The sequence below is a fragment of the Candoia aspera genome, chromosome 6 (genome assembly GCF_035149785.1).
Source record: "Candoia aspera isolate rCanAsp1 chromosome 6, rCanAsp1.hap2, whole genome shotgun sequence".
In the NCBI taxonomy this organism is placed as follows: domain Eukaryota; kingdom Metazoa; phylum Chordata; class Lepidosauria; order Squamata; family Boidae; genus Candoia; species Candoia aspera.
This window is the reverse complement of record NC_086158.1, coordinates 34,794,789-34,817,437: the sequence shown is the minus strand read 5'-3', so window position 1 is coordinate 34,817,437 and position 22,649 is coordinate 34,794,789. Positions and strand designations below refer to the sequence as shown.

The following is a 22,649-nucleotide window of genomic DNA, read 5'->3' as shown; positions in this document are numbered from 1 at the left end:
CTTATGAAGTAGCATATGCTTGTAGGGGAAGTAAAGGGTTTCAAGGCTAGAAAGTTATAGAAAGATACTGTAAACAGTGTTGGTGTAAACTAGATTTAGCTATGTTTCCTTTTCTTTGGCTTACTATTTCTTACTTCTTTTTGTGCTCTACATAACATTCCTTATCCTGAAAGTGAGTGTGTGGAGTATGCGTATACGGTATGCATATGACTCTTGAGGGGTACACAGTAATTGGCACCTCTTTTTGGAGGCAGATCACCCTGAGACAACACTGCAACTGACAAGGTTAGGGGTATTGTTACTGTGGAAACACTGCCAAATATGTGATAGCCAGAGGCCTTTAAAAGTCAGACCTTAATGCTGTTTACCTTAGGCTGTTTCAGACACCTCTGTTCTCAGAAAAAAAAAATCAATATTATGGACATACTGTTGTACTCATAAATGAAACACAGCTGTGGTCCAATAGGTAATAATTCACCCTTAAAAGCCAATGTTTTGGAGGATTTTTCCTTCAATTTAATTGAGAGTTAGTAATCTTTTCCTGCAGTAGGGGTAAGCAGGAAGGAAGTACAAAATATTATAATTTACCTTTACTGTTGCAGCGTATCTTTCTTAAGTTCTCAAAATGTTTAATGAGAGTCCTAGAGTTAGTTAGAACTATATAATTACTTTCCCATCTTCTTACTAATCAGTTTCATTGGTGCATACTGCTACATAAGATCATTGCAAAGGACACTTTTAAATGCAGGAGTGCACAGGATTGTTAACTTGTATCATTAGACCCTCGGACAAATATTATAGAGGTAATTAAAAGGAAATGGCTGAAATGTGATTTGGAGTTTCCTGTTGTTTGTGTTGATTTTCTTGTTACCTACATGTTGGGTGAAGACTGTGATCCTGCTTCTGGATTGTTATATTTTGTTATATTTTCATGAATAGATTTAATATGAAATATAACAACAATACCTGATTTAAGTCTTGGTGGGGGAAACTCTTGATGGGTAACACAAACTGGAACAAGCAGTAATAGATTTTCTGGATTCTTACTGTTAGAAAGTCTGTGAAATTTGTGTGGAGATGTTAGAGTGCATAGAAGCTATCAAATGTTTGCCTGCCTCTGTGTTACATTTTTGAAGCTTTTCCTTCTTACTCCATATCATTGTTGTTGCAAAATCTGTCTTGTTCCTTATCTCTTCTGTTGTACTTAGGATATTCTTGCTATGGTGTAATTTCCTTTTCACTGGAAAATGTTAGCAACAGAAATTTGTACATGTACCTAAAGGACTACTCAGTAACAATTTAGGTAATAGTTTCTTGAGATATTGTCACTTTATTAGAAACAATGCTACTTTTCTAGATGCCCATGTTTCAGTTCTGTCAGTTTTGTGGAAACAGTGTCAGCAGTTATTCTGTGAGGTGAGTAGCCCACCATTCCCCAACTTGTCACCTTCCAAACATGATAGTACCCTATTAGTACTATTCAGGCCAACCAGAGAAAGGCTGATTCAGCCCAACCAGATTAATCTAATTAATGATTCCAGATTCAGAACCAGCAGATTACATTTACACATACTCTATCCAGAAAATTTCATGTACTCTTTATCAAGATTAGTATGACATTCTGAGAATATCTTTCTGTGACATTGGCCAGTTACATAAATTAGCAAAAGAGGCAGTCCAGAATTAGAACAAGACAGCACACTCTTTTCTGTATTGACACAAAGGAGAAATAATCTTGTTAGAAAACATTTTAGCATCGCTTTTTCTAAGAGTTAAAGTTCCCTTCTCCATTCTTGGCAGAACTTTTCTAGCCTGTCTATTTTATGTTTAAAGCCAATGAAAATTTACCATGGACCCTTTAAACAAAGTTTCTTTTGCAGTTTTTCATGTTAGTAAAAATGGTTTCGAATAGTTTGGTTGCGCTAAACTGAAAGAACCTTCTGTGTTTAAGCTAACATCCAGGGGAAAAAAAAATATTCCAGGTTTTAAAGTAGAAAGAAAAAAAGGAATGGATTTGCTTTCATGTCTCATAATTTTTGGTAAATATCAATGCTTTTTCTTCAGTACCTTCCTTTTAGCTATTTTAGTATTCATTGTATTTCTTGCTATTCTCATAACTGTGTTCCTAATTAAGGCAAAAACTTTATAGCCTGCTGAATTGGTAAAAAAGATGAACAGATATAGTAAAATGCAAGACATTCTACTTGATTTTTTTTTATATTGTTTCTTTTACTTTTCAGAAGTGATTATGCTAAAAGCCATAGTGCATGTGTTGTATGCATAATGTAAGGTGGGGTAAGATTAGGATAAGTTTATAATCTGGCAAAAGTTGTTTTCAGTAGTGCATATATATTTTAATAATCAAAGGGGAATAGTCATTAGGCTAAATTGCAGCAGGTGAGCACGCTATATGCTTTTTTTTTCTTGCCTCTTACTTCATACTATATTGTATATAGAATATGCTGTATGCATTTAAGATAATCCTGGAAAAATAATTTGTTTCAAAGAATTTTCTTCTGTTGGAGGAGTGGGATTTAAACACATTTATTGGAGCTGGGACAAGATTCTGAATGAAGACTATTTTCTAAGAAAGGGTAGCTTACTATACACAAAATTGTTAGCAGTGGTAGTGCCTTAGACAATTTATTTATTATGCATTTAATTGAAACCTTGTGATTTCATTTTAGGGTTCCCTTTGCTCAATAGAATTTCCCTTAGTATTGTCTCTCTTACACCATCTGCTCTTACCCCAAAGGATCACAAGCAATGCATAATGAGAAGGAAGAAACTCTTTTGCTGATGAATACCACTCCTTCAGCAAAATTATATCATCACGTCCAACCCACTAAGAAATGACTAATTAATGAGATGTAGAAATAGTTTTTGTACTAGAAATCTATTCCCTGACTCATTCCATATTTATTTATGTATTTCGAATTATGCAAATAAATAATTTAGCATTAGAATAATCAGTATCAACTCACAATGCATATTGCTTATTTATATGTTTAGTACATTTGATTCCTGTTAACCCAATTAAAGACGATGGTCTGCATTCCAAGAATCGAAAGAGAATAATGCCTAATCCACTAACAGAGCCACCTGCTATCGACCCTATTTATGAAGCCCAGTTTTATTGTAATGTTCCCAGCATCCCTGAACGCAGTATGGAAGGTAACTTATGTGATTGTCTTGTTGTCTGCTCTTTTATTTTTATTTGCTTAATTCTGTTGTAATTATGAAACATTTCTGATAGAATGCTCTCAAATTTCAAACAGAAAGCAGCAATTAAAGTAAAAGTAAATGCAACCCTCAGATCTTACATACTAGCTTAAGCTCAATTTAAATAGCTGCTTAAATATACCTTTCCCCCTTCCCCATAGGATTGATCTAGTCATGCCTTGCATTTGAAATCTTTAGAAGCCCCAGGTAGAATGCATGCTTTTTATACAAAAGCTTGCAGCTTCTGAATCTGAACTGCAAGAATTAGAAAATGGATAAAAAAAAAAAAATACGCTGTTCTTTTTATGTAGTACAGAAGTAGCCTCAGCCAGACATGTACCTCATACCAAAATAGTTTAATATTGTATGCAGTCATGGGAAATAAGTTCTTCAGTTACTCCAAACTTCCATTTCGATTCCCTAAGTTCAAATCAGAGTTGTCTGTGATCCAGCATACATTTTGCTGTCCCCATCATCAGTCCCAATTGCCTCTATTCTGGCTTGCAGCCAGGGGACCTTCTTAGCATCACCAGGCATCCAATCCATTGTTGTTGTTCAGTTGTTAAGTCGTGTCTGACCCTTCATGACCTCATGGACCATAGCACGCCAGGCCTTCCTGTGCTCCACTGTCTCCCGGAGTTTACTGAGATTCATGTGCATCAGTGGTGCTATCTAATCATCTCATCCTCTGCCATCTCCTTCTCCTTTTGCCTTCAGTCTTTCCCAGCATCAGGGTCTTTTCCAGTGAGTCCTCTCTTCCCATTAGGTGGCCAAAGTATTTGAACTTCAGCTTCAGTATTTGTCCTTCCAATGAACAGTCAGGGTTGATTTCCTGTAGGATTGACTGGTTTGACCTCCTTGCAATCCAAGGGACTCTCAAGAGTCTTCTCCAGCACCACGGTTCAAAAACATCAATTCTTCTCAGCATAGCTCTACCCATTGTTTTGTCAGAATTCACCCCCTCCCTCTTTCACCCAACCCCCTCTCTCTTCCTGGGCACCAGCTGCCTGAGTTGGAAGAAGCAGAAGGTGGCAGGGGAAGGGGGCTTTTTATCCAGAAAAGTGACCTGCATCAGCCCAAATTATTGACACTCTGAAGAACAGCTGACAGGGAGAGTATGGGGAAGTGGGGGTTGCATGAAATGTGCCCCCCACCCCCACCATTGCAGTGCACAATCCTCTTATTAGCTGTTTTTTTACTTCATAATCAAAGTTGAATGAAGCTGACAGGCATCCTGGAGTCACTGCCTGAAACCACAGAGAAAAAGTTGTGTCTCTCCTACTTTACCACAAATACTTGTCAGCTGCTATTTGAGATCAGCTTGGAAACCTGGCTATTTCAGGGGGAGAACCTGGTTTGAAATAACTTTCTTGCACTCAGAGTTGAATGGCCCTGGTCACAGCTTGTTGGCTGCCTAAGGAAGAAAAATACTAAGGAGGACTGGCTCTCTCAAGAATAGGTTAGGAAAAAGATGAAGGCAACATTATGGGGACTTGGCAGCAAAAGAGGGATGCCAGGTCATGTCCATGCAATGGTTAAAAGCAAGTAGGGAAAGGTCCCAAATCCCACTGATTGAATTTAGAGGAGATTACTTCTGGTAAGTGGTATAAGACTGTAGCCTTTGGCAAGAGCAGTCATCTCTATCTCATACCACTAAACCTACTCAGAAGAGTTTAGTGGGGGACTTTGTCAAAAACTTTGGGAATTCTTGATCTAATTAAAATGCCTACTGGGTCACTTCATCTCTCTTGTGTGCAATCTGTCTCTCACACAGAGAGTTTTGTAATCCACTTGTAGTCATATCAGTAGAAAACTGAACTGAACTATTATAGTTCTTCAGTGCCAATGATGTATGTTTAACTAAATTTGTAAATTTACTATAAATTATAAAAGCGATAGCCATTATAAGCCTATTCTCTCTGTTTTTCCTACAGGTCATGCACCTCACTATTTTAAACTGATATCTGTTCATGTATTAATTCGTCATGGAGACCGATATCCTCTATATGCCATTCCTAGAACAAAACGGCTGGACATTGACTGTACATTAATGCCTAACAGGTACAGTTTATGTATTATACCATTGCTTTGTATACTTCATTTTTGCACAAATAATGTTAGTGCCCAGTCAGAATGCATAATCATTTCTCTATAGATTGCCATCAGTTTAAGCACAGACCTTCAGATTTTCTCTAAAAGGATTCCTTTATCCTTTTCTTATATAGTGCTCTGCATATTCATTCACACAATATTGATAAACTTATGTTCCCTTCTGTTTCCATCTTTAATCTCCTTTCTTTGGAGATTGGTAGAATTTCCAGCAGAGGTGAGTCACAGCTATAGAAAATATTTTAAACCTTTACTAAAAGCACTGGGAATCTCAACTGATTTGAAGAAGATAGCACCCTTTTTTGCTTTCCTCCAGTCACTCCTAAAAGCATGTGTGGATGAGTGGGTGGATTTGTTATTACTTAACCATTTTATACCCAGCTCGTTTGCTGAAAATTTTCCTGGTGTAGCTTATAGATAAATAGAGACAATCCTACCATTAAGTTTACAATTACAATTAAACCTTTACAACTACAAGTGCTGAGATTTCCAGTGCTTTTAGTAAAGGTTTAAAATATTTTCTATAGCTGTGACTCACCTGTGCTGGAAATTCTACCAATCTCCCAAGAAAGATACAATGCTAAAGGAAAAAGGGACAGAAGAGGAAAAGAAAATAGTATCAATTCTGAATGTTTTAAGCATCTTAGATTTTCACACATGGTGAAGAAGTGTTGCATTACCATATTGAATGCAGCAAAGTTTGATGGAGGAATTGTTGCCAGAATAATGATGCATTAAAGAGTAAATACACCAGATTGTTTTAAGATGACAGAAGCTCACACATTCATTTATTCTATTAGTTTGTATTATTTTTAAGATGGTATATTATGCCAATTCTGTAGTAAATGTTAGTTTCAGTGGATGTCTTGATTTGAAGTCAAAAAAAGGCTGGATATTTCATCAGAATAATGATCCAAAACGTATTTCCAAATCAACTATAGTTGATTTACTCACCAGAAAAAAAATAAAGGTTAGGGAATGGCCATCACAGTTCCTAGACTTCCTGAATATGAATGATAGTTTATGGCAAGACCTCAAACATGCAATGCATGCAAGGAGATCTACGATTATTTCCAAACTAGAAGTGTTCTGCAAGTAAGAGTGGGAAAAAAATTCCAAAAGCAAGAATAGAAAGATTCTTATCTGATTACATAATAAGTTTAGAAGCTGTTATTTATGTCAAAGGAGGTATTACCAAGTACTGACTGAAAGAAAGTCCAAACATTTGCACCTGACATAGTTACTGTTTTCTTTCTTTGAATCTGTAAACAATTGCACATAAATAGAATGCACTGAAATTTTAAGAGTGTTGTGTTTACTCTGTACCTTGTGTCACTTTCTGTCACTTAGGGATTCATTGAAACATATAGTTTGACAAGAGGGATCTCAACTTTTTCATACAATTGTAAAGTAAAATTATATAAGAGAGAACCAGAACCGCAGTACCTTTTTGTGGTAAACACATTTTCACAAATAGAATGTTACCATGGTAAAGTAAGCCATGCATAATAAATATTCCTAGAATAGCCCTACTGGTGAATAGAACCAAATTTCATTGGCTGTAGTGAGCAATTACATTTTATAATAAGATAAGTGATGAATAAGTTGTTAATTGCAGTGATTGAATTTTTAATGAACTTACTCCAGGGAATGAAATATTAATTGAAGAGAGATAACTCAAAGCTATTTGGACATTTTATAAAGCATGACAGCCAAAGTTCTAAAAATATCTGGTACAATAGTATTGGAAAAAAGTCCAAAGTTGTCAAAGACATTCTATGATAATATTAATTAAATAACTATTTTAATTCTTCTATAAAGTTGAAAAGAAACAAAGCCAACGCCTGCAAATCACATTGTAGAGACTTCCAGCATAACTGTTATTTATATAAAGTTCTTTTGTTCTTTTGTTTTATATAAAATTAGTTTCTAAATATGTACAAAACAATATTAAGTTTATATCTCCTAATTTAGCTGATATCCCCATGCAGTTGGGATCCCACAATGAAATTGTGTAAGATTAGATAGGTGCTGTCCATATAACTTATGGTTTGTGAAACATTTAGCCATTCTAAAAATATTGTATGTGAAATAAGTTTGAATATTCATGAAGCTCCCTTGCATACAAATGATATACAGTGTTTTCTGTGCTCATTCAAGAACCCTTTTTTTCATACATACTTACATACCTATCATGTTATTTGCCTTTCAGGATAAGCCGTATTATGCAAAGCACAAAAAAGGGGTAGAAACAGTAAGCCAAGGAAATTAAAAGCATGAGACAGAAACAGAAATGGAAATACTGTCAAATCTAGTTTGGCAGCATTCACTGTCACCTGTACCCCTCTATCCTTGCATGATATCCTTTCATCCACCATATCCATCCACTGCTTCACATACTGCCTCTCTTTTTGAGGATCTCCTGTACTCCATCCAGTGACAACTTTCTCTTAACCCATTCCTTTGTATGTTTGTATTTTTTATTTGATCTTCATTCATTCTTTGTATGTGACCAAACCACCTACATGTTTTTTTTTGTTTTGTATTAGTCACATCTGCAGTCAGTCCACATTCATTCAGCACCATTTGTTCTTGATCCTATCTCTTGTTTTATCATGCACATTTCTTAAGTACCTTATTCCCACAGTATTCAGTTTCTCCTGATGTACTAGGTTGTTATTTCCATTTCACAAAGTAGGTAGAAGCACCATTTTTACTTCTTTCGATAAAGCTTTAATTCCTTACAACAGCCTATATGCTACCTTATGCTTGTACATAATATTTTCAATTTCCCCAACTTTAGTAAGTATACACATTCATCTACCTGCTGTCATTTTTTTTGCCATTTATTTATAACTTGTGTACTCCATTTTCTCTGTCAACACATCTTGGTCTTTGATATATTGATTTTCAGAACCATACTTCACATTGTGTCATATTCTCTGCAATATGGCATCTTCTGCATACCAAAGTACATGTATATTCACCTCCCCAACTAACAAGCCTCCAATTTCACTACAAACACTCCTTATATAGTTATATATCTACATATATATCTATATCTTTAACTACCAAAGGGACATTGCATGTGATTATCTTACTCTGTGCTCAGTATTAAACTATTCTTTAAGCATTCCATTTATTCTTATGCTGGCTTTGCTTCCACCATGTACCATCCTTATTCAGCAACCAACCTTCAGCTCCTTAATTAAATTCTGTGACATGAATATATCCTGGAAAGAAGATATTGGAGATGGTGGGAATGGAATAAGTTGAATGAGAGGACTAAGGAAACTGGAAGAAGGTAGCAACTCCCTTTATCATTGCCATTGTTGGGAGAGGCAGGGGTGGTGTCAGAAAAGGAGAAAGTAAAACTGTGGATCGGACTCACTGGTGGGGTATTTGGGAATTGCTGCTGCTTCTATTGAATCCAATCCACTACCACCAATAATTGGATATACAGTAGCTAATAACTTCCAAGATTCTGGGAAGGACCTTTTCTACAAGGTATCATACCTGGCAGATATGATCACCACTGGAAGCCCTGGGGATGCATCTAGCAAGAATTTGGTTAATGTGGGAGAGGTTGAGGGTTCTCCTTTCTTGAGTGAGAGGCAGACAATGGGGAAAGGGGGAGTGTGTAACTCCATCCTGGAATGAGAGCAGCTTTTGAGAGAGAAAGGCTACTGGTGGTGACTTCCTGGTTTTGTGATAGAAAATGTGCTCCTGGTAGATACTGATTAAGGGGTCTAGGAGGCATATAGTTGGATAGCCTGTATTAACTTTTAATTAATATATGTGGGAGAAGAGGGATAGGTGGGCAGCAGGCATTACAGCTCAAGGTTTGGTAGATGGGGGTGGGTAGACTATTTAAGGGACTTGGGGGAGATAAATTTTGAGAGTACCTGGCAGAGGGAAGAGATAGATGTGACACTAGGTATTGGGCTAGTTATTTGTGGGAGGACGGGCTGTACCCTGATTGCAGGCAGTGGGGATTGCATTCTTCCCCTTTACTCCTAAATCACCTCAGTGTCAGGACGGCAGGGAGATTGTTAAAAAGCCCTGTGTTTGGAACAGCTGGGTGGTGGTGGTGGTGGTGGTGGTGGTGTGGAGAGAAGCAGACGAAAGTGAGGGAGAGCGCAGCAGTAAAGGTTTGTAGAAATGCCAGGAGCAAGTGAGACTTCGTCCTTTTCAAGGAGCATTGTATCCTGGAGATAGTAGTAGTGTTTAATAGTTATAGTAATAGAATAGTATTGTGACAGTCATAGCTTAGTAACCTACATGTATTAGTTAGAATAGACATCGTTTACAGTAGTAATAGTGATAGAAATATAGGTTAGTTGGAAATTGTATTAGTTGGTCACCTCGGTAGAAAGAGCACTTTTATACTGTAACTAGTGGTTTTCTAAGTAAAATAACCCCCAACAGGAAAGGGGAGAACAAAAGGTGTTTGTGTGCAGTTTCTCATTGGGGAACGTCTTGGTGCATCTGAGTAAACAACCCTTGGGTATCAAACGACCCTGTGACATTGTTATATTCACCTAGGCCTTTGGTGAGAAAGAGTAAGACTCCTTGCTTCATACCATTCAGTTTGTTGCTCTTGTCATCTTTTATCCTTTTTAAAAAAATTATTGTATTTCTTTATTTTGATCGTTGTGAGCTGCCCAGAGTTGCTGGGAGTCAAACAGCATATAAGATTAATAAATATTTACGATTACTATTATCCTAAGAGAATGGGACTGGCAAATCTCTTCTATCTCATTAGTCTTTCTCCATACTCCTTGGCACCATATTGCTAGACATCTTGAAGTTAAGATTTGGAGGCACTATATTATAGTAGTTCTGTCCTTCCTGACAGACAGTGATGGAGGATGAGCTTCTTTTATAATAAGTGCCCCCTCTTCCCCACCATTGTATTTAACATCTATATGATGCCTCTGGGAGATGGTATCCATCAGCTTAAGATAAAGTATAATCGATATACTCCTTTTTGTGAGACTATTTTGTTCTCCTGCTACTATTAAACCTCTTCAAGGTAATGTAACTTAATGTAGGGAAGATATAGGGTAGCACAGACACTTAGTTAACTTAAAAATGGTTTTTAAAACAGGTTCACTTATTTCAACAAATCATTTGTTTCCTGTAAATACTATCCTTCCCCAGTCCTAACTCATTCTACCTGACAAAGATATGTTTTTCAGGTTTAGATTGTGAGCCTCCTTCAGATCTGTCCTTCTATCTGCATCTCCCAAATCCTACTCTCCTAGTTGCCTCTTCTTCCTAGAATATAACCTGGGAGAAGATGCCCAGTGTTGCCATCCATTGATGGGCAGTTATATCACCCAACCATCATGTACCCCAATAATCACATGCATTTCTACTTGGAGTGGAATAGGAGTTGGTATGAAGGTCCTTGGCTGGGGTCTGGATATAATGACACACATTGAGGCTGAATCCTGACAAGATGAAATGTTATGGTGTAGTGATTAAAGTATTGGACTGGCAGCAGGAAAAGGCAGTTTCTAGTACATTCTCAGCCATAGTTCCTAGGATTACTTCAGACAGTCATTCTCCCTACCTGACCTACCTCACAGCATGGTTGTTATAGGGAAAATACTGTGAGAGGAGGGAGCATTACCTACCCCACCTCAAGTTCCTGAATAAAAGGCAGGGTTGAACTCAAATAAGTAAAGATAAATTCCACTCCATAATGACTATCCTCATTCAGATCTATTATATCTTATCCCTTTCTCTTAGTTCCATTGATAAACAGTGTATCTATTTTTTAATTTATTTCATTTATGTGTTAATTCATGCTTTTTACCATTTATCCTCTTACATTTAAGTCACTACCTCCAACACTGTGGCCATTCATGGCTTTGATTAATTGAGGCTTTCAACCCAGAAATGCCAAAATATGGAGCGGATCCAAAAATTGTATTATTATTTCAATGTTAGCATATTACAGTAAGTCACTTATCTCTTTCACCCAAATGAGCCACAAGCAGGGGTCTCAGGTTTACATATACCTCATATAGAATGTTGACCAAAGACAGTTCAAGCAGGCATACATCTGTAGAGTTCCCAAACTAGAAGGGAGTTCAGGATACTAAATACCTTAGATAACAGTTGACAGTGATGAAGTGAACTAAAGTAATATTTAGTCTTGTTTTCTTGCACTCAGAAATAAATGAAGATGCAAAGTGTGCTAGAGAATTAAAAGGGGGTTTAATTCTAGGGAGGAAAGTAATAATGAACTTAGACAAGATCATGTTGTCTATTTCTATGACAACACAGCTCAGAATAGTTAAAGCACTGTTTTTGCCGGTAATGTATGCCTTTAGAAATGGAACAGTGAATGAGGTTGAAGAGAGAGAGAAGATAGATGCCTTCTATCTTGAATTATGACCTTGGAAACAATTACTAAGAATACAGTGGACTTCAAGAGGTACTAATCAATCCAACCTGGATTAAATAAAGACTGACTAGTCCATTGAGGCAATAATCAGAAAGCAAAAACTCACATACTATGGGCATGTGATGCAAGGAATGATGGACCAGAAGAACAAAGTTTTATGTTTGGCAAAATTGTAAGAAATAGAAAGAGGGGTAGCTAGTGGATGAGAGGATCAAGGTGATAAATAGGACTTCAGAACATTTATGGATTATGGCTGGAGGCAGATCAGGATGGAGGGTATTTTTCTACATAGTTACCAGGAGTCAGATTCAATTCAGTGGTACTTAAGTAGGTAGCCCTGGTTGCATCTCAAATTATACAGTTATGAAAGAAAGGGTCAGGTTGCAGAGTGAATACCTTCCACATTACCCTTCCATTTTATGGAAATTAAAATTGAAGAATCTTTCTGGAAGCTTAATCAATCACACTAACAAAATACTTTTTTTCATTGTGCATAGTACCATCAATCTCCACATTGTTGCCTGGATACTGTAAATTGGCCACAGATTGCTAATAAGATTTTTTTAAAATGGAAAAATAATTAACCAATGTACTTCCTTTCAGCTGCTTTGCATTTCTTTCTCACCTTCAACTCCTTTCTTTTCTTGTGAATAATAACACTCATAGTAAAACTTCTAGATATACAAGTGCAGGATTTTTTCTTGAAGTACAAATACTTTCACTTATGGCCTTTGAAGAATAGCTTTTCATAAATGTATATATGGTACAGTAGCATTGCTTATGTACTATTTACTGATAGATGATCTGGATGCTTTCTAACAAGAGCAAAACTGACTTTTCACAAGGTTAACTGTAAATGCTAGTATTTGGAGTACAATAGTGAAGCTGTACTTCTTAAAAGAGCTTCAGGTTTCCAAACAGGATATTTGGATGTAATATTTAATTGGAAATGGAAAACCCTTTTAATTTTTTTTACAAACTTTTTTACAAAGTTTGTTGTAAATTCTTAAGTTAATATTTTATAGTATAAATGTATAAATGTATACATATGATGCAGTATGTGCTAAATTGATGGTGCGAGTAAATAGATACTTCATAAAGGAACTGAGCAGGAAGCTGTGCATTAAACTCAAATGCATAACAAATTCTGAAATTTTGAGGACAAGCAATGATGAGAAAAGGAAGCTTGTTAGATTCCTATTTGTTCAAATTATCCCTAAGCTGCTGTTCTGGGTTGGAATGCAGGTAGAACTTTACTAGTAGGGATGGCAAAATAGCTTGATGTGAAGTGTAAGATATTTCTTGACCCTTAGGCCTGGTTTGGAGACAAAAAGAAGTTTGGTTGCGTATATGGATGGCTTTTGTAAGACACAGGAGAAAATGTGACTGTTAATCTTGCTGGATCTCAGCAGGTTTTGATATTGCTGATTGCAGTATGGACTTAGTTTATGTCCATGATTTGGGGATTGGGATACTACATTACATTGGTTCCATTCCTATTTTCAGGGAATAACCTGAATGACTGTTCTCTGGTATCCTGGCAGCTGGGCTGTATAGTGCATCAAAGCAGTATTTTGTCTATAGGGTATAGTGATGAATAGTTTGGGGATGAAATGATTCTCAGCTGTATTTGTCCATAATATCTGAATCAGGAGAGATTGAGTATTGATACAGTCATGGATTGGATGAGGGTCAACTGACATTGGGTTTAACAGGGACTGAGGAGAGTACCTATCTTAGATGAGGTTGTCCTGTTTTCCTATGCCCCTCCCAATTCTGTTTTAGTGGTTGCTTTTGTCAGCTAAGGGCCTGGGTGGGGTGAGGCTGCCTCTCAACTTCAGGACGTTGAGAGCTGCTGAGGAATACCACCAATGAACAACAGTAACAATTTAAGCAATTCCTTTAAATACAGTTAGTTGGCCCTGTCAGATGTCTGAATATATTTAGTGCTGATGCCAGGCCAGGACACCTTCTGCAGGCTTTCCTTTTCAAAATATTGCTATTATGGACCCATGGAACAAAACGTTAGCCAAGTAGCTGTAACTATTAAAGCCCAAGCCTTTGGCAAGGACAACTGATGCCCCTTTCTTTCTTTTCCTTGTTCCCCTCTGGGTTTGTTTTCTTTGCCATCTTTGTTCTTTTGTCTTGTGCTGTTTTTGTGTTTTTATATTGATTTTAAATGTTTTTAACAATTGTAAACTGCCCAGAGTTGCTGGGAGTCAGACAGCATATAAATTTAATAAGTTATTGTTGTTGTTACAAAAGTATCAACTTTGGGAAATAAGTATTTTAAAAAATAAATATTCATAAACTAATAATTCATAATGAGAGTGTAAGTACCTTTCTCAAGGGCATTAATTTCATAGCTATACTTTGACAATATTGTTTAGTGTCTTGTAATTGTAAATGAATAATATAATGAATTACTTGTCCAATTTCAGGAAAGCCTGTGTTGCTTTGTGGGACCTTGGAGATGTGCCTTCTCTATGATTGCACCTGCCCTGTAGGACAGTATTTCCACTCTCCCTCAAAATCCACAGAGCCGTGACCCTATTGTTGTTTAGGAAAGCCCGTAAAACATAACTTTTTCAAAAAGGCCTAGGCAGTGCACTTTGTAACCTCACACTGAAACTGGGATTTCATTCTTTGGAGTTTTTATTCCTGATTTTTCCTGTCATTTATCACTGTTTCTACTTGTTCTATTAATTTTCATATGTTGTATATTGCCTAGAGTCACCTAGCTGATTAAGGCAACTTATAAATTGAACAAATAAATAAATAAAGTTATAAATAAAAACTTAAGAACACCTCCATTGATACAAGATTACTGCCACTGATCTATTATACCTGTATAATATCTAGTATTGGTGTAAGTATTTTACCAGTACTAGATTCAATGAGAGGTGCAGTTGGGCTGGTCACATTCCAGTTCAATCTCAATAACCAGAAGACTCAAGGAAGCATATTTGTCCCATTTTTATTTAACATCTACATAAATTCAACTGAAAGATGCATACAAGAAATTGATTTACATGTGCCAAAATTGGTAGAAAAATATTTGCTAGTCTTACTGTTGATGGTGCTGCCATTCTGACAGAGACTCAGATTGGCTTAGGGGGAGCTCTTAAGATGATGGCATAACACTGCAAGGAAGAGCAACTAGTTATTATCAACAGTGCAAAGTTACGTTTTTCTAACACCTCTGTAACTCACAATTAGTACTGTATATAGTCAACCAATCAAAGAAATCAGATATTTCAAGTTTCAATGAGAAGTCTTTCAGGCCATCAGAAGGAAAACTAAGCAATTAAATTATTTAAACTTTATAACCCCCAAAAATGTGACAGATTTTTTTGAGATTCCACTGGAAAAAGGAGGGAACTATATTCCTACTACAACTACGCTTTTTGCTGCAAGTTTCCTTAACTCTTTATTAGGGCCCTTTTCTAACAGCCTGATAAAACAGATTAGCTTTTAAAGAGCCTTTTCCCAGCCATCTAGATGTGTTCCCTGATGCATTCCTGCGATTAGAAGCTGGCCTCCCTAGGATAAGTCTGGCAAATATTATTATCACTGGCTAAGGCTTAGTTTGATGGCCATGGGGCTTTTCTTAGTAATAGTTTCAGACAGGTATGCTGTAAATCCAAGTGGTGGAAAAATATTATAAACAAAGTGCGCACCTGTGGCCTTTCCCATGAATCCTACTTTCTAGGATCTGGCTTCAAGAACACAGTCAAAGTGGTGATTAAGTAGTGGATTGGGGATATAGAATTACAAAGTGAACTCAGTCAAACCATCAGGTTGTATTGGCCTGTTAGAGAACATTCAAGATACTACCCTGTGAATTACCTAAAGCCACATACTACCCTAAATATTACCAAGCCTCTCCAGCCTGCTTGAATGCTGTTCCATCAGCTGTCTTAGAGGACACATTAAGCAATTGCTCAACCGTACAGAGGCTTTGTCTATCTCAATCAGGGAAGGTTGAATCATTAGAGCACATGTTCTTACAATGCATGTCTCGTAATGATATTATCTTACGTTTTTATTGGTTGGGTTTGGGTTTTTTTTAACTTGTAAGCCACCCAGAGATGTTTGAGTCCGGTGGCCTATAAATAAAATGAATAAACAAACTGTTAAGATTACTGGAACCTCTAATAGTGAAAATCCCTGGCAACCCCGACACATTTTATGAGTATTAATTTTTAGTTGTCAGAAACCCAAGATGGCATTTCTTTATTTCTTTATTTATTCATTCATTCATTCATTCATTCATTCATTCATTCTTCAAACTTCTATTACTGCCCATCTGCCCCAAGAATATATGGTTGCAAAACACTGCTCTTTAGCATCTAGGATCCATTGTAGTAAGATTAATGTATATGTTTATTGGAGTAGTATCAAACACAATTGCTTTTATGGTTATATTTTGTGGATGTTCAATATGCATGAGTTCTTGGACAAGATGGTAATAAAGCAAAACTGAAATCACTTTTCAGTTAAGTAAATTATTTGTTTTAAATTCTTTGTAGTTATGTGATAATCATATCTAAAGTGAAATAAAAGCAGTATGGCACCATCTTGTGGTTTAAGTAATTTTAGAAAGTTCAGACAAAATAGCAAACACTGGAGTAACTTATTTTAAGTGCTCCTTGCAATTTCAAAATTTTAAAATAACATCACATGGAAATTAAACTCATTTTAAAACCATTATATTAACTTTTGGAATTCATGTGTGTAAGATATAGCATTAGAACTATATTGCCTTTTGCCTTTTATTTTAAAAGTAAAATGTACTGACCTGTTTGAGGGAAGCTGGCAGGAAGCTGCCTCGCCTAATGACCATGGGATTCAGTTAATGACGGCAACCAGGACTACTGGGATTTCCATTACTAAGTGATGCAGTCGCGCTTTACAACTGCATCCCTTAGCAATGGAAATTTCAGTCCCAACTGTTGTGAAGACTACCTGTAATTAGAACTATCATCCCTATCAGTAAAGAAAGCCACGTATTACTGGGATTTTTTGTTTCCAATTTTCACTTCAGCTCTGTTTTGATGTGTCCAAAACCAGGCCTTACCACACTTTAAGTAGTTTGCCTTGTTTGATTGAGCTCAAAAAAATAAAAGCAGTATTCTGCATATTTTTTTAAAAATAAAAATAAGACTAATAGAAGCATCTTTGTGTACAACTTCTCCTAATATATGCACATTTAATCTGAAAACTGCATTGGAAAATATTAGGCCAATTCATTTAAAAGTATAATCCAAATGAAATTCTTCAACAACCCTTCTGACAACTCAGCCTGCTGGGTTTGAATGTAATTTAATGTTAATTTAATGTTTTTAAGTAAGATTCAGACAACTAGCCAGTTCTGTAACATAGGCATGTCATCATTATTTGAAGAAACACCTTTACATTGAGGTCACATATTGCACTAAGCCAAAACAAAATATATACCTTAGTCTGATGCATTTGTACATCATAATTTATGGCTAATTCTGTGGACAAACCAAGGCATAGTGTGATGTGTAAATATTCATAATAGTTTTGTGTGCTATTTATATGTATGAATTACAAAAGGCTATGTGAAAATGTTCATAGGGTTGACTTATATTTTTAATTGTTGTGACTTTATTTTACAGATCTGTCTCACCTGCACATCAGTTTTTCAGGCACAAGTATGGTTGTGTACCTGCATGGTTGCATATTTCATTTTTGTAAAGAGTATTTTTCCTGAGCAGGAAGTATGCTTTTAATGTGAAATTCTGTGAAGAGTCATAATTAGAGCACTTTAATCTTTACAGCTTTTCATACACTTATAGCTGTTTTGGTTAATCTCTTTTAGCAAGCCTTCCCATCCTCTGCTTGAAGCTTTTATTAGCCATATGTCTAAAGGATCAGAAGCCCAAATGGATGGTTCTCTGAGCAGCATGCCTCGTTACCCAAGCCATTCACTGTGTGAAATGGGAGAGCTTACACAGACAGGTGACTACATACAGCTGTTTTATTTTCATTTCTAGCAAAAATCAGTATGCTGGTGATGCTTTGGTTTTTTCTCAATTGGAGCTTCTCAAAAGACTTGATAAATATTTTAAATGCTTTTGCCCTGGGGCATGTTGGCCCTTTCCACAGCATAATATAGTTTCTGTAAGAAATTCTGATTTTTTTTTTTCCTTGCCTGAGCAACCCTTTAAAACTAGCATGGTTGCCCATTTTTATGCCATTTTATATTTGGCTCTTTCACTGAAAAGTTCCTGGTGTAGTTATGGATAAAATAGATAAAAAAGAGACAATCTAAACCATTTGGTTTAGAATCCAAAGATACAATGCTAAAGGAAAAAAGGAGAGGAAAACAAAACAGTATCAGTTCTGCATGTTTTAAGGATCTTATTCACAGCCTAGTGAAAAAGCTTCTGAATGATCTGATGGAAGAACTGTTACTTCATCTTGTTGGAATAGTGAAACATTAAAGAGTAAATACATCAGATTGTTTTGAGTTGACAGAAACACTTTTTCCTCATTCATTCTATTAAATTATCAATTCAGGACAGTAGATTATAGTATTCTGAGTATCAGTTGTCTTTCTGTAGTAAATGTTAGTTTCAGTGGATGTCTTAATTAGGAGCTTGATATTTCAGCATGACAATAATCCAAAGCATACTTCCAAATCAACTATGAAATGCTTACAGGAAAGAAAGATAAAGGTTTGAGAATGGCCATCACTATTCCCAGATTTGAATAAATAATATTCTTTGGGGAGATATTAAACAAGCAATGCATATAGAAAGACCAAAGACTATTTCTGAGCTAGATATTTTCTGCCAGTGGGAACATCAAGAATAGGAAGACTCTGAGCTGGCAAGAGAAAAAATTGGAACCAGTTATTTCTGCCAAAGAAGCTATTACAAAGTAGTGACAAAAAGAGTATCTAAACTTTTGCACTTGACATATTCACTGTTTTGTTACTTTGAATCTGTAAAGAGCTGCATATAAATAATATCTCTGCATTAACATTTGCAGAAAAATGTTGTGTTTAATTTTGTACCATGTAGAGGTTTACGAAAATCACGTAAAATCTCTTCTATTGAAATCAAGTAAAATGTTAATTGAGCCCTTTGTTATAAGGAGGGCAGAAGTAAATGTAGAAAAATTAGGTGAAGATTAACAAAAGAGTCAGAGCTCATAGTAGGCCAGTTTAAAAAGAGGGAAAGGAAAAGGAAATAATGTTGCTGTGTAAAATACAAGAAAAAAGAAACAATTTTGTTGATATATCTGTAAACAGAAACGTACCAGGGTAGTCCATGCCTTAGGGTTCCGCAAGAACTTGATGGGCCTAAGGGGTGGGTGGGTTCGTTCAAATGCATCCCAAGGTGTCCATAACAATTTTTCTAAGGTACAATGGAAAAGGCAAAAATGATGACTACAATCTATACCTAGGAGGCATTATCTGGCAAATGTGGCATACTCCCCTGCCCCCACAAAAAACCACCATGACCGTTTTGCGCATGCCTGCCCTTCCATCAGCAAATCAATCAGTTTCAGGTAGACAGGGTAGGAACTTCCCTCTGGGTGGCAATGCTTAATCAGCCTTTTTGTTATTGAAAAGCTTCATTTAGCACAAGTTTTGTTATACTGTCAATTTTCTGTTTCTAGAGATTTGCCTCTGATCAGTTTCCTGTGAAAATGTTCGAAAACACAGGTCTACATTATGTTTTTATACATTATTTAGAAGTTGTGATAAGTCATGGTCATCTGATGGGAAACAACTTCTGTATAAGAATTCTTATGGGTTTTTTTGGGTGCGGGGGGGCGACAGGAAAATAATATTTATCCTAAAAGAAAATAAGAAGAAATTATGCCACTTCTGACTAAATACATCTTATTTTGCCACACACCCCTTTAAAGCCTCTTCATAAAGCAGTGTCCCATACCACTTTTTAAAAGGGAAGCATCTGCATTGCTTTGCTTCATTTTACATGAGGCCTCATCTGGCACCTTTAATAATTAAAAAAGGGTCCTAGTATATGCGCAGAAGCTTCCCCTCTTCCAGTCAGCTAGCAACAGCACCAGGAGAGCTTCTGTGCAAGTTTATTTGATGCCTCATTAAAACCTATTGTTAATATATACTACTAACCTTATTTTATGCTGCCCTACATAAGAGCAAAATGGAGCTTAAGGTAAATAAACACAAATTACTTACCTCTCCTAGATTCTACTGTGGAATAAGGCGTATCTTTTTCCTTTCTTTTTAAAGGAATTGTACAACACTTACTAAATGGACAACTGCTACATGATATATATATAAAGAAGCATAGCTTGCTACCAACTGACTGGACAAATCAACATTTGTATTTGGAGACCACTGGAAAGAGTCGAACTCTACAAAGTGGACTAGCGCTACTCTACTCTTTTCTACCAGAATTTGATTGGAAGAAAATTAACTTTAGGAACCAATGGAGCACAGTTTTTTGTTCTAGACACTGTGAATGCCAGAGAAGAAACCATTACTTGGAGGAAGAGCAACGTCGTCAGTATAGCTTGCGAGTGAAAAACATAGATTTGGAAAAGACATATGCAGATATGGCCAGAATAGTTGGCATTCCCACACGGCAGTTAAGAGCTTCTAATCCCATTGATTCTATGTTGTGCCATTTCTGCCATAATGCCAGCTTCCCCTGTACTAAGAATGGTTGCATCGATATTGAGCACTTTAAAGTAATCAAGAAACATCAACTTGAAGATGAAAAGGAGAGGCAAAAAAAGAAATATTATTATTTTTATGCACTACTGGCCACTCATCCAATTCTTAACCAAACAGTCAATCGGATGCTAAGGATTGCAGAAGGCAAGAAAGAAGAATTATTTGTTCTTTACTCTGCTCATGATGTTACCTTGTCACCTGTTCTTAGTGCCTTAGGCATCACTGGGGCCAAGTTTCCAAGATTTGCTGCTAGACTAGTCTTTGAGCTATGGAAAGATGAAAAGAAATATAAAGAAAACTTTATTCGTATCCTTTACAATGGGGTTGATGTTACATTCCAAACTTCCTTCTGCCGGGATTTTAACAAGCATTTTGACAAGATGATGTGTCCATTAGAGAAGTTTGTCCATTTTGTTAAACAGGACATGTTTTCACCTTTTAATACCACTAGTTACTACGATGCATGTCGCAGAAGACCATTCTAAACAAAGGAGGAATAAAGTATTTCATTTTGCATTGTCAAAAGGTCTGTCTCTGAGGAAGCTTGATATTGTCAAATCTTGTGTGCCTAAGTGCAAATGAATATAGCTTGAAATTATTTTATTTTGCCAAAATTCATTCTAGATTAATTTAAAATGCCATATCCCACCATTAGTCCCAGCAGTACAAAAACTATTTTCTTTATGCTCAACATGATTTGTCTCATAACTGATGTAAAACAGATATTACTTGAGTAACTTAATACATATATTCTGATTACTTAGCAAAGGTTGAAACATGAAAACGAATACTAACAATCCCAGTAATTGTCATAACAGAAAGTATGTTCTTCAATCTATTCTTATAATTATTTGTTCTTAAAGAGAGAGAGAAAAAAGCAGCCATTAGAAAAAAGAAAAAGAGATGCTTGATTCAAATGCTTTTTTGCACACAGGGTTCTGGATACGCTTGATCTAAAGCTATGTGCTTCATTTATGCTATAGATTGAGTAAAGATTGTTCCTTTAAGTTGGGGCAGTAATATTTCATAGCAATTCATTGGAACATCTGGAAAATCTCAATGCCTGTAATCAGTGACTTGTTGAGGAGCACCAGCATTTAAAAAAGTATCTTGTACATGACCAGTATGGATCAACCTACAGAAGCTACGTAAGACTCCATTTACAATACATTACAGCCACCTTGTAGAATCCGAAGCATGTGGAAGCAATTTTTGCTAGAAATCGTCATGCCATTTACAAAGCAACCTGTAGATTTCATGGAAAGAAAAAATCTGTTTTTGCACTTTTAGCACTTTATGTGTATTTGAACACTAATTACAAGTTGTGCCAGATGCTAGATAGGGATTCAAAAGTAAATATAGAGGAGGTAGATATGAAGAAAAAAGTCTTTACATCTTTTAATCCAGTTTAGAATCTCTCTGTTTATCTGTTGAAAAACAAAATTGTGCTGTGAAAAAAGCAATGTGTTTACTGTTTGGCTGCATATGACCAAAAGACAATTTAACATGCTTAATTTTGTAATCCCTTTAGTACTTTTATAGACTAGGGAATACATTTTATAAACTGGACCTTGTTTTTTACATTATGGTGACATAACCGTTTTCTACTTTCCTTGTAAAGGGATGCCAAAAGTTATGTTTCAGACAATAATCTTTTAACTTTGGTATTTAGATTCATGGGGAAAAAAGTCTTATGCATAATTTTACTTGATAATGCAAAAACAACTCCATTTCAAAATGTTTTCATCATACAGTATTTTTTAAAAACCTGGAAATGTTACATTTTGTAATGTTAGTAGCTTGTACGTACCCAGAAACCATAATTTAGTGTATGACAAGATAAAATGGTGCTAGTAATTAAAACAAGCTGTGATTCTTATTCGAGCTTTACTGGCATTTTAGCATCATTTTGACAATGATACATTTAGATGTTTCTATAAATAAAATTTTGAAGAATTTTTAGTGGTAGTGGTTCTTCAGTGCCAATCTTTCTTTAGGGCTGGGTTTGTTTGTGTTTTTTTTAAGTAGAAATGCTGATTCTTTTGCAGGAATATTACCTATTCATTCTGTCCAGTAGATGTGCAACCTAATCCATTTGTACTGAAGTTAGAATGCATTTTAAGAAAAATGTAACTACAAAATGCTCCAAATGTGGTTGTTACCAGATTTGTGGAAGTTATGTAGCTAACAGCCTTC

General features: G+C 36.0%; 1 protein-coding gene across 2 annotated transcripts in view; it reads left to right on the top strand.

Moving 5' to 3' along the window:
• The window catches only part of PXYLP1 (2-phosphoxylose phosphatase 1), a 43,905-nt gene extending 21,494 nt beyond the window's left edge, over nucleotides 1-22,411 (top strand). For both annotated transcript variants that reach the window (XM_063306704.1, XM_063306705.1), the window contains exons 3-6: nucleotides 3,013-3,174; nucleotides 5,157-5,283; nucleotides 17,598-17,737; nucleotides 20,007-22,411. In XM_063306704.1, the coding sequence (XP_063162774.1) occupies nucleotides 3,013-3,174; nucleotides 5,157-5,283; nucleotides 17,598-17,737; nucleotides 20,007-20,938 (1,361 nt within the window). In that variant the 3' untranslated portion in view covers nucleotides 20,939-22,411. The remainder of the gene's footprint in view (nucleotides 1-3,012; nucleotides 3,175-5,156; nucleotides 5,284-17,597; nucleotides 17,738-20,006) is intronic.
• The last annotated feature ends 238 nt before the right edge of the window (nucleotides 22,412-22,649 follow it).